A 12,797-nucleotide genomic window follows, 5' to 3' on the forward strand; every position below is an offset into this window, starting at 1 on the left:
TAGTTCGGTAACAGTCTACGCACCTACACGCTATATGATTTAAAAAATAATAGCCATTCATCCATCAATCCATTTTCTACCACTTGTCCCTGTGGGGTGGAGGGAGCCTATCCAAGCTGCACTGAGGCAGAAGGTATTGTACACCCTGGACAAGTCGGCATCTCATCGCAAGGATAGCCATTCAAATTCCTGAAAAAAGATTATAGGACTGCTTGTTGAGACCCTGAACTTTTACTTTGTTGGACATATGCCATGGGCAAAACATGCTAACTGAAAACAGAGCAAATGAAACAATGGCTTATCAACCTAGTGCCTGGTAAGACACACAAGATATAGTAAAGGAAGAGTTACAGAAAACGGGTTCACAAATGATATTTGGACATTAGTATTTGGCCTTTTTGCCCATAGTCATTAAAATGTCCTGCCCTTTTTCTCACATTGCTGAATGGCAGAGTTCAAAGTCATTAAAAAGCACAAAAATTGCATTGAGAAGGTATTCTTTATGTTGTCTATGTGAAATGTTTATGTTGTTTGTCACCAGGTTTGACGTTTCAGACAAGGATTCCTTTTTTGACAGTAAAACCAGGAGTTCAATAGTAAGTAAACTGAATTAAATTTCTTCTTGACAAGAGCCCCAAAACTAGATAGATGACATAATATCAGACTTGACAAATGCAACTAGTAAATTTCACATAACAGAAAAACGATTTCTAATGTTCTTTCATTGACAATCAACTTGGAACAGCAACAACATAATGTGTTTTAGTGGATAGTGGTGTGAGGAAACTGTGACATTGTGGAGAAGTGGTGCAACTCCAGGTAAGTTGGGTCCGAATAAGTCAGCAATCAGTCAGTCAGTACCAAAGAGTGTAAAGACAGACCTATTGGCAAAACGCCTGTGACCCGTCGGGAAGGGTTAAATGTAAAGAAGTATACATGCTTGGTTTTTCTGACACTACAATTTTCATATAAATCAATTAAAAAATGTACATTGAGAGCCCAATCTTTTAAAATCTAAATACGTGTTAAATAGTGTGAACTAAGTATACACTATATATTGGATCTGAGAATGTCGTTGTGGCTTGTGCAGCCTTTTGAGACATTTGTGATTAAGGGCTGCATAAGTTAACTTTGATACACAATTGCGTGTGCTATTAGAAGGTATGTTGCAAGTTATCTACTAAGACTGTGTAGAGTTGATTACAAGTACAAAGGCAGTGCAGACCATCATTTAAATGTGGTTTTTGTGTGTACTACCTGCTTTCAAAATTGAAACCCTCTTTTAGTGCACATTCATGTTATCAATTTCCAACCTAGAGGTGTGTTATGTTGTTGAACATGCACCACACAAATATATTCTTACCACCTTTTCTGGGCTATGTAGAAATGTAATCTTGACATAAGAATATTTTTAGCATACTGAAGGTATGCCAGTGTTCTGCCTACATCAGCAAAAATGACAATGATGCACTGGAATGATCCAAGAAATTTAAAATGCTTGTTGCAAAAAATGTTTTCATGAAGAGGATATTTTTCTCCTATACGAAAAAACAAAGGCCATCAAAAAACTGCAGCAATTTGCTGGGTCCAATGTGCCTTAAGTCAAAAAGCAGCCGTTATATGTAATTACTGCATGGACAAAATGTAATATTTATATTTATTTTTGATAAATCATATTGCGAGAGCTAAATTATATTTGAATTTCATAGCTCAGGAATTTTATAGATCAGGTTTGAACATTTTAATTTAGGGTAGGGGTGTCCAAACTTTTTGACTTAAGCCGCAGGTTGATTGGCAACTCTAAATTGGCCCTAGTGTGTGAATGTGAGTGTGATTTTGTCTGTCTATCTGTGTTGGCCCTGCGATGAGGTGGCGACTTGTCCAGGGTGTACCCCGCCTTCCGCCCGATTGTAGCTGAGATAGGCGCCAGCGCCCCCCGCAACCTCAAAAGGGAATAAGTGGTAGGAAATGGATGGATGGGATGGATGGATGGCCGCAGTAGGCCAAAATAAAAAAATATAAATAAAACAAATTAAAGCCTACTGTGTTCAAATTAAAAACATTTTTGATGTGTGTGTGTGCGTGTGTGTGGTTTAGCCGTTATACAGTGCTCAATACTGGGGCAGGGAAGATTATACGTTAGGTCAGGAAAAACACAGGCTATATCATCCCTACACTTGTGAAGGACATAATGTCATGGCTGTCTTGAGTTTCCAATAATTTCTACAACTTATTTTTTTGTGATAGTCATTAGAGCACACACTTGTTTGTCACAAACATTCATGAAGTTTGTTTTGTTTATGAATGAATGAATGACTGGTTTATTTTGAGCCATGCAAACAAAAGAATGACATAAAATACAAAATAAATATATACATACATTATTTTTACACCTACATTGAAAACATTACATGTCAATAATCTTTTGTAGATGTCAAGATTGGCTCAAAAGGGAGTGAGAAGAAGTAAACTTATTAGGTCCCACTCCTATACATATACTATATATAATATAATTCAATTCAGTGGTTGCTGCGTAGATGCTATATATTATCTGTATATAATACATTAAAATTCACACACACTTACAAATATACATATGCACACACACCTATACACACACATACAATTTATATATATATATATATATATATATATATATATATATATATATATATATATATATATATATACACATACACGTACATACACATGCATATACCCAAAATACACACATATCCATCATATATACATACACACACACACACACCTATATAAATACTATATATATATACATATATATAATAGTTTATATATAATATACACTTTTGTCTAAACATTATTAACAGTTTTTGGTGCCTATGGGAACAGGCTTTCATTTTGACTGTGATATTAGTGGTTAATAGTGGATCTGTGGCTGTGGAGCTACTGCCCTTGATCAACAGGACCTGAGGACCACTCTTGCTATGTGTCCTATGCTGTGCTTTAAAAGAGACGAGGGGAGCCCCCTGCCAGAGGAGTTATCCACGAACATAAGATCCCCCACTCGCCTGCCCTGTACTGCAGATAGTGTACCCAAATCCCTTTTCTTAGTTTCCATTGGCACCAATTCTTTAGTCAGAATTCATATTTGTTTTTACATTTGCAGAATATTAGTATTACTCAAATTGCATACAGGATTGTACACACACACACACACACACACACACACACACACACACACAAAATTCAATGTATTCCTCTTATTGATACTAATTCATATAGTTTAACTAGTTGGGTGATGTCATAGAAGTAATAATAATAATGATAATATCAACAATGACTAAAAAATAATAATGATAACAATAATAATATGAACAATAGCAATAGCAATGACAATAAATGATGACAGTAATACATATAAAATAATGAAGATGATGATGATAATAACAACAATAATAATAATAATCATTATTAGCCAGTGATGGAGTTTAACACTTAGGCATCCATGTTCACATTCATATACATTGCCCATACCATTTTTTTGTATCTTGTTTTGAACTGATGGACATTTGGACATTGCTTAAGCCCCACATCCAATCCGTTCCAAAGTTTCACTCCACGCACAGACACACACAAACTTTTCCTCGTAGTTCTTACTGTTCGAATAGTAAAGATACTACACCCCCTTAGATTATGAACTCCTTCTCTGTGTTTGAAATGTTTTTGAATATTGGCAGGTAGAACCTTTTTGTTTGCTTTAAATAGTAATTGAGATGTATTAAAATCAACTAGCTCAGGCAGTTTTAATAATTTAGATTGTAAAAATAAAATATTTGTGTGGTCACAATATCCCACCTTGTGTAGAATTCTTATTGCACGTCTTTGGAGTGTAACCAGGGGATGTAGTGACGTTTTGTAGTTGTTGCCCCAGATTTCTATGCAGTAATTTAGATATGGCAAGACCAATGAACAATATAAGAAATGCAGAGCTGTGTAATTTAAGAAGAATTTGGATGTATTGATAATAGAGATGGTTTTGGAGATTTTGCTTTGTATATGTTTTATGTGTGGTTTCCAGCTTAATTTATTATCAGTAGTGACTCCTAAGAATTTATTTTCTGACACCGTTTCTAGAATCACGCCATGTATATTTATTGCTGGTCCTGGATTGAAATAGCCGAATAACATAACTTTTGTTTTCTTTAAATTAAGGGATAATTTGTTTATATTTAACCATAATTTTAATTTTGCAAGTTCAAGTTTATTAATTTATTATGGGTCTACTGAAAATGTGACCAAATCTGCTGGGTCAAAAGTATACATACAGCAACACACATGATAAATTTTGGTGATGTAGAATAGTTACAATCAAATTAGCTTCATGGCATGGCTTTTTAGGCCCTGTTTACACTAAGGTTATCCAGGGTAAATCACACCTAACCTTATCAGTGTTCACACACAACAATGCCACCATGACCCCCAGCCTCCCTCCGTCCGCCGGCGCAACGCGACCTAGTACACATGCGCGGAGGGAAAAAAAAAAGCGTCTATCTGCTCCAAGCTCTCCAGTAGATGACTTTACTGTGAAATTATTTAAAAGAGCTATATTGTAAATAGTTTGCTGTTTTTTGTGTGCAAGTTTCTAATTGAAATGTATCTCCTTTTGAATAATATCCGTTGTTGTGGTATTTCAATTACCGTATTTCCTTGAATTGCCGCATGCTTAGTATTACCGCCTGGTCAAACTCGTGACGTCACGAGTGACACTTCCCCTGTCATCATTTTCAAAATGGAGGAGGCTGATTTCTATACCGGTAATTTGAAATTGCATAAAGGGAAAAAGATTAAGAGCTATTCAGTAGGATTTGAGGTCCAAGCTTACATCACTCAATTTTTTACTGCATACCTTTGGTAAGTGCCGTAGTGAGAAGAGGTTTTAAAATAATTATCGCATGCTTAATTTTACCGCATGCCTTTGGTAAGCGCAGGAGTGAAAATAGGTTTTAAATTAATTAGCGCCCCGGCGGCAATTCAAAGAAATACAGTAACTAGAATCCAGTGTGCTTTGGGGCCCTTTTGTAGTATAGATCAGGTGAATCACACCTGAGGTATCATAAATTAATCAAATATTTAATCAGCATGAGAAAGTAGACAATGCGATAAACTGTTTGGGACACGAGGGGATGGTTCCATCTTTCAGCTGCGTGCTATTGGCAGAGTCAGCGAAGATGTGGGCATCATGCACACTGCCTGGCCTTTTCACAGTCACATCCATAAAGCAATATTTGTCGTCACACACTGCCTATCACGATCACATCCACCGAAGGAAAGGACAAAGTTTTCCGGTAAGTACAATCACAGCTGACTGTTCGAAGCTTTTCTTGCTGTCCGAGAAGTATTATATCCGAAATAGCTGCATTCGCCTGTTGCCTTCTCTTAAGGTATTGATTTGTGATTTCCAAATGCGCCTGTACATGTACAAGGAGGAGAAACACGGCCATGTCTGCATGATGCGCCCGCATCTTTATTATGAAGCTGGCTGGGGCGCGTTCTTTCTGATGTCACTTCCTGTGTGGGGCGCAGACTTTCTGGCGTGACGATCAATGAGTCCATACCGGAGATTCAAGAATAACACTGCCGACTTACTCATGTAAAGATTTGTCCGAAGGGGACCTTAAACGATGGTTTAGCTTGGCTGAAACGGGCCTTAGACTAAATAATTATTTGTTTAAGGGGTTAAATGACTACGTGTAGACATGGCCTTAATTTCATGTGAGTGATTATGATTGACTACACCGATTGACTTCGCTTAGCCCATTTAAATAGGGCTCATGTCATTAGATTCCGTTACAAACGCGACAATGGGTAAGTCAAAGGAACTCAGCACAGATCTGAAAAAAATAATCTTTGGCAAGTCAGGAAAGTCACTTGAGCAATTTCAAAGCAACTTAAGGTACCAAGAGCAACTGTGCAGACAATTGTTTGTAAGTATAAAGGGTATGGAACAGTTTTGTCACTGCCACGATCAGGAAGAAAACACAAGCTATCACCTGCTGCTGAGAGAAAATTGGTCAGGATGATCTAGAGTCAACCGAAAACCACCAAAAAGCAGGTTTGCAAATATTGGAAGCTGCTGGAACACCGGTGTCACTGTCCACAATAGGGCTTAGTTTTGCATCGCCATGGACTGAGAGGCTACCATGCAAGAAGGAAGCCCCTGCTCCGGAAGCGATACCTTAAGGCCCATCTAAAGTTTGCTGCTGATCGCATGGGCAAAGATAAGACCTTCTGGAGAAAAGTTCTGTGGTCAGATGAAACAAAAATTTAGCTGTTTGGCCACGATAGTCAGCAATGTTTGGAAGAGAACAGGTGAGGCCTTTAATCCCAGGAACACCAATTCCTACCGTCAAGCATGGTGGTGGTAGTATTATGCTCTGGGCCGGTTTTGCTGCCAATGGAACTGGTGCATTAGAGAGTAAGTGGGACAATGGGGAAAAGGAGGATTATCTCAACATTTTTCAGGACAACCTAAAATCATCAGCCTTGGGTCTTGGGCACGGTTGGGTGTTCCAACAGGACAATGACCCCAAACACATGCCAAAAGCGGTAAAGGAATGGCCAAATCAGGCTACAATTAAGGTTTTAGGATGGCTTTCCCAAAGTCCCGACTTAAACCCCATTGAGAACATGTTGACAATGCTGAAGAAACAAGTCCAACAGGCCATTCTTGGCCTACGGGACGTAGTTTGGACAGCAATGGTTTAGTGCTACGATGATTTATTAGAAAAAAGCTTTGATTTATTTGTTGGGTCTTCAATGAGTCATTTATTGATTGTAACTAACAAAAGTTAGTTTCTGCATGGCAGCTGCAACAGGACACACAATTGTGTGGGTGCTGTGATCTGTGTGGTGATGAACAGCGGATCATTTTTTTTATTTTTAAATGTTTATTAATGCACACATTCAGAGAGCAATTTCAATGTTGAAATTGACAACTGATCAAAGTATCATACACAACACCAAGTCACACAGGTCTTTGCAAATGAACATTGTAGAATTTGTCTTGAAGTTCATATCAAGATGTAGGAATTAGTATGTCTTGCCAGGCTAGTGTTGCTTTTCAAGACCTGAAAGTTCTGCTGCCTTTCTCATGCATGATTTTACAAATTAATTGGCGGCAAAGAACTTTGATGCTCATGCTACTTGGCTAACAATTACGTATCTAGCTTTCACTGATTGGTCGTTTTCCATGGCTTCCCCGCACTCCTCCCATGTCTGAGTTTTTGCTTCCGCGACGGCTAAAGCCACACACCAATTGGCCTATCGGTACTTCTCAGCTGCCTCTGGAAACCCATGACCCAAAAGGACGCATAGGACTCTTTTTTTTCAGCTTGACTGCATTAATCTCCGCTGGTGGATCAGTGGGTTCTAAAATTACAGCCATGACAGGCACTAACAACCTTTTGGCCACAGCTTTAATCAGCCGCCTCCACAATAAAAGCACAGAACATGGTCCACTCGGACTCAATATCCTGTGCCTCCCTTGTGACATGTTCAAAGTTCTTCCGGAGGTGGAATTTGAAACTCTGACAGGAGACTCTACTAGACATTCCCAGCATACCATAACAATGTATTTGGGCCTGCGAGGTCTGTCCGGCATCCTCCCCTACCATGGGAGGCAACTAACCACCAGGTGGTGAGCGGTAGAAAGCTCAGCTCCTCTCTTCACCCGAGTGTCCAAAACATGAGACCGCAAATGACGCAACTACAAAGTCGATCATGGGACTGCGGCCGAGAGTGTTCTGGTGCCAAATGCACATATGGACACCCTTGTTTGAACATTGTGTTTGTTATGGCCAATCCGTGACGAACACAAAAGTCCAATAACAAAACACCACTCTGGTTCAGATCCGGGCGGCGATTCTTCCAAACATGCCTCTCCAGGTTTCAACATCAGCGTTGAAGTCTCCCAGCAGAACAAGGGAATCAGCCGAGGGAGTACTTTCCAGTCATCCCTCAAGGGAATCCAAAAATAGTGGGTATTTGAGCTGCTCCTTGTCATGACAGTCATGACCAGTACTTTCTTTACTCTCAACTATCATCTGGATAAGCAACATATAATGGTTCTTCCTTTCCTTGGTCAAACAATTACATAAAAAAAAAAAAGGAGTTAAGCAAAGACTTGTTTTTGGCTTGGCAAAAGTTAAACTTGGAAGAAGCATTTTTGCCAAAACAAAACTAACATGTCTCTTTTTTTTAACTATGTGTGTTTTGATAGCAGTGTGTTTTTAAAATCTAATTGTTTTTGTTTTCTTTCAGGTATTTGAAATACTAAAAAGGACTAAATGCAAGGCCAAGTACAATATGGGTAAGTCCCACAGGTAGGAGTAAGTCAATGTACTGCAAGTCTCAAATCTTTAACTCAAAATCCAAATCAAGTCAAGTCTCAAAACAAAACACATGTCAAAGGAGTAAGTCAATGTATTGCAAGTCTCAAATCTTTAACTCAAAATCCAAATCAAGTCAAGTCTCAAAACAAATGTCAAATCATGTCTCAAGTCATCGACTTGGTATTTTTGAGTCCTTCGAAGTCATTGACAGTGGAGTTAGAATCCTGTGGCACTTATCGAAACCATGATCATCCATCCATCCATCCATTTCTACCGCCTGTCCCTTTCCGGGTCATGGGGGGGCGCTGGATTCAGGCAGAAGTCGGGGTAAACCCTAACATAAATAAAGAAATAATTTAAATTATATGACAAATTTAGTTATAATAAATCCAGCGTAACATAGGTTTAGGGGACATATCCAATTAATCTTGCTGAAGGCACAGAGGTTAGCAGTGATACACACAAGACTGTTCTCACTAGGGTGCTAGGGGCCTATTTATGCCAAACCAACATATCGTATCTATAGGCACCTGTATGTATATTGTGTAATTGGGTCCCGAAAATTTGAAATCCAATCACTGACGCATGGTAGAGATATTTATAAGAAAAATTAGCCTTCTTCCAAACATGCATCAAACAAGCCATTTGGAATTTGAGACTTTAGTGATGTATTTTGCCTTACTTACCTGAACAGCTTTGCGAGAGTTATTTATTGGTAGTCCAAAGTTGTAATGAATGTTGTTTTTTTTCTTTCCTCCAGCTCGTACATGCAAATGCATTCTACAATTATTCGTTGTAGCGCAGTGGTTCTCAAATGGGGGTATGCGTACCCCTGGGGGTACTTGAAGGTATGTCAAGGGGTACATGAGATTTTTTGAAAATATTCTAAAAATAGCAACAATTCAAAAATCCTTTTAAAAAATATATTTATTGAATAACACTTCAACAAAATATGAATGTAAGTTCATAAACTGTGAAAAGAAATGCAAAAATGCAATATTCAGTGTTGACAGCTAGATTTTTTGTGGACATGTTCCATATATATTGATGTTAAAGATTTCTTTTTTGTTAAGAAATGTTTAGAATTGAGTTCATGAATCCAGATGGATCTATATTACAATCCCCAAAGGGGGCACTTTAAGTTGATTAATTCTATGTGTAGAAATCTTTATTTATAATTGAATAACTTGTTTATTTTTCAACAAGTTTTGTTATTTTTATATCTTTTTTTCCAAGTAGTTCAAGAAAGACCACTACAAATGAGCAATATTTTGCACTGTTATACAATTTAATAAATCAGAAACTGATGACATAGTCCTGTATTTTACTTACTTATCTCTTTTATTCAACCAAAAATGCTTTGCTCTGATTAGGGGGTACTTGAATTAAAAATATGTTCATAGGGGAGACATCACTGAAAAAAGTTTGAGAACCACTGCTGTAGTGTATAGTTATAACTTTTATCTGTCAGTAGACTCAGTATTTAAGTGCTAAAATCTACAGCATGGCAGAAGACACAGCAGAAGGAGCAGTCAAAAAGTGGCTTGAAGATGGACTGAAAAACAAAATATATGCAAAATTAAATGTAATGCGGACAAGGACGTGTTTTAAATGTACAAATATTATCATGATATAACCCCTTTTAAAATATGGTTAATGTTAGGTTTTGGGTTAGGATTTTTTGGTTATGTGGGTCAGGGTTTTGTTCTTTTTTCACCTTGATGGCAGGAACGCTGCGCTCATGTGTTCTTTAATGTTTCCCTGTTTTGTTGTTTGCTTTTTGTGGACATTTGGATCTGCTTCGTGGAAGCCTCTTGTCCATGGCTCGATTGTTTGCACCGTAGACTGCTCTCCTACCGACAGCGTAAGTTCCAGTGGAGATGCAGAGGGGATGGTGCTGCCAAGCTAACGCAGAGCGTCAGGTTAATTTACCGGAGGTTGGTGTGGGGGAAGTTCAATCTCTCTCCGGTGGGTCGGATTGGCTTCACGGGGTCTGGCCGGACGAGCATGACTTACACTTCGGTCTTCCTGGATGGTATTTTGCTCATTTATGCCGATCAGACAATGGCCGGGGGCTTGTTGGCATTCTACAGTCCGCACTCTTGGTCTCCTTGTTGGGTCTGTTCCTGTCTTTGGCCGCTGAGTGGACTATGCTGTGGAACTTATTTAAATGTGTAAACTTAAATGAATATATTTAACGACTATGTTGGAAAATTAAAATTAGGTGGCACACCATTCAACATTCTTCCCAGCTCTGTACGTTTCTTACAGCAACCTGCAAATGCCAGCTGACGCCAGCAACAAGCGCTGTTTAACCACTGTCATAATTTAACATTGGTTACATTTTATCCCCTTACATATGCATAGCTAAAATTGGTATTTACAATAAAACGTGTTTGAATTCATTGTTACAAACATGCTCACAAACTTACCTGAAATTCCATCATTAAAATGATCTGCAGTTCATATATTTTGACTTTCTTTGCTTGCTGTTGGCCCTGCGATGTGGTGGCGACTTTTCCAGGCTCTACCCCGCCTTCCGCCCGATTGTAGCTGAGATAGGCACCAGCGACCCCAAAGGGAATAAACGGTAGAAAAAGGATGGATGGACAGATGTGCTTGCTGTTAGACGCCCAAGCATGACACAGGAGGGAGACAAAAGAATGAGACTGGAGGTTTCAGCTGCAGCAACACCCAACTCTCTACAGTCGAGGACCATTCCTATCTTTTAAGATAGGAATGGGGTTTTATCGGTAAGAATGATTTGTGGATGTTTTTGTATTCAAACTTTTTAGTATAATAACAAAACTTTGGAAATCGGCAAAATAAATCACGTAAAAACCGGTTGAAAAATTAGCCAATTGGGATTTATTTTAATCATGCAAAGATCCCATTCAATGTGGTTGCTATCTTTTTTGGCCCTTGTATAGGGTGTACCGTGCTTTCCACCCGAGTGTACCCGGTATAGGATCCCTGCCTCACCACGACGCCGAGAAGGACAAGCGGTAGAAAAAAAAAAGGATGACTGGACGGATGTTGCCCTAATTACGAAGGCCGCCACGTAGACTCGCAATGACAGGCTGATTCTGCGCCTGCAGTAAAATATACCATCGTTCTTTCCGTCGCAAATTAGACAGCATAACATTTTGTTTTAGGACGTGTTTATTACAGCATTTGTTGTATAATTTCCCTTCACAAGTAGTGTGTTTTTGGTTAGCTTATTGCGTGTTTTAATTGTGTGGGGTTGTATGTTCAGCTTCTTGTGTAATCCATTACAATTACCTGTTTTCATAGGTTTGTATATGAGGCTTGTTAATGTAGGTTGATTTTACTTTTTTAAATGTTAATTGTTGTTGCAATATGGTTGTTAAAGGTACATTTTTTTGTGTGATTTCTGATCATTAATGAAGACTCCACAGTGCCTTGTGTGTATTTCCGGGTGTTGGCAGAGTTGCGCACGCAGCACAGTTCAGCATGTTTTGGTTTATTGGATATAAGTTGGTCCATCACCCCTTTATGTTTTTGACATAGGCAGTGGGTCAGCAACCCGTGGCTTTAGCGCCGCTTTACTGTCCCCCTGGAGCTTTTTCAAAAATGTGTGAAAATTTAAATAGATGAGGGGGAAAAAAAAAAGTTTCCTCCGCCGGGTGGCGGGGCTCTCCCTTAGAGAGAGGGTGAGAAGCTCTGCCATCCGGGAGGAGCTCAAAGTAAAGCCGCTGCTCCTCCACATCGAGAGGAGTCAGATGAGGTGGCTCGGGCATCTGGTCAGGATGCCACCCGAATGCCTCCCTAGGGAGGTGTTTAGGGCACATCCAGCCGGTAGGAGGCCACGGGGAAGACCCAGGACACGTTGGGAAGACTATGTCTCCCGGCTGGCCTGGGAACGTCTCGGGATCATGCTTACAGACAGCCGATATGCAAGATCTCAGCAGAAATGGCATTATTTGAAAAACCTGAAGAAATTACCAACACAATGGATTGATAATAGTATGCAGCCACAGTATTCATAGATCTAATAATCTAACAATATCCTTATCAATGATTTAGGGGCATTAAGGATGTGGTTCTGAACTGATGAAAAATGATTTAATAAAGTGGACTGCTAGGTGATCAGAGTGCTTCAACATGTCCTGTGCTGTATACCAAGGGTCAGTTTTGGATCGAAAATTATTCAACGTATTCAAGCCACGAAACACCTAAAGTTACAGGGTTCTTAAAATATTGCCAATATCAATCAATCAATCAATATTTATTTATAAAGCCCTAAATCACAAGTGTCTCAAAGGGCTGCACAAACCACAATGACATCCTCGGTAGAGCCCACATAAGGACAAGGAAAAACTCACACCCAGAGGGACGTCGGTGACAGTGACAATGATGACTATGAGAAACCTTGGAGAGGACTGCATATGTGGGCAACCCCCCAAC

The 12,797-nt window shown here is 39.2% G+C and overlaps 1 protein-coding gene across 7 annotated transcripts in view; it reads left to right on the top strand.

Moving 5' to 3' along the window:
• LOC133568194 (anoctamin-1-like) overlaps window positions 1–12,797 on the top strand; it is a 198,580-nt gene that overhangs the window by 66,176 nt on the left and 119,607 nt on the right. For 6 of the 7 annotated variants that reach the window (XR_009809548.1, XM_061919957.1, XM_061919953.1 and 3 more), the window contains exons 5-6: window positions 542–596; window positions 8,299–8,347. The exons of the other annotated variant lie outside the window; for it this stretch is intronic. Coding sequence is in view for 5 of the 6 variants with exons in the window: in XM_061919957.1 (XP_061775941.1) it covers window positions 542–596; window positions 8,299–8,347 (104 nt within the window). In the remaining variant the exon portion in view is untranslated. The remainder of the gene's footprint in view (window positions 1–541; window positions 597–8,298; window positions 8,348–12,797) is intronic. 7 annotated transcript variants of the gene reach the window in all.

This window comes from Nerophis ophidion, linkage group LG14 (assembly GCF_033978795.1).
Source record: "Nerophis ophidion isolate RoL-2023_Sa linkage group LG14, RoL_Noph_v1.0, whole genome shotgun sequence".
Classification (NCBI taxonomy): Eukaryota; Metazoa; Chordata; class Actinopteri; order Syngnathiformes; family Syngnathidae; genus Nerophis; species Nerophis ophidion.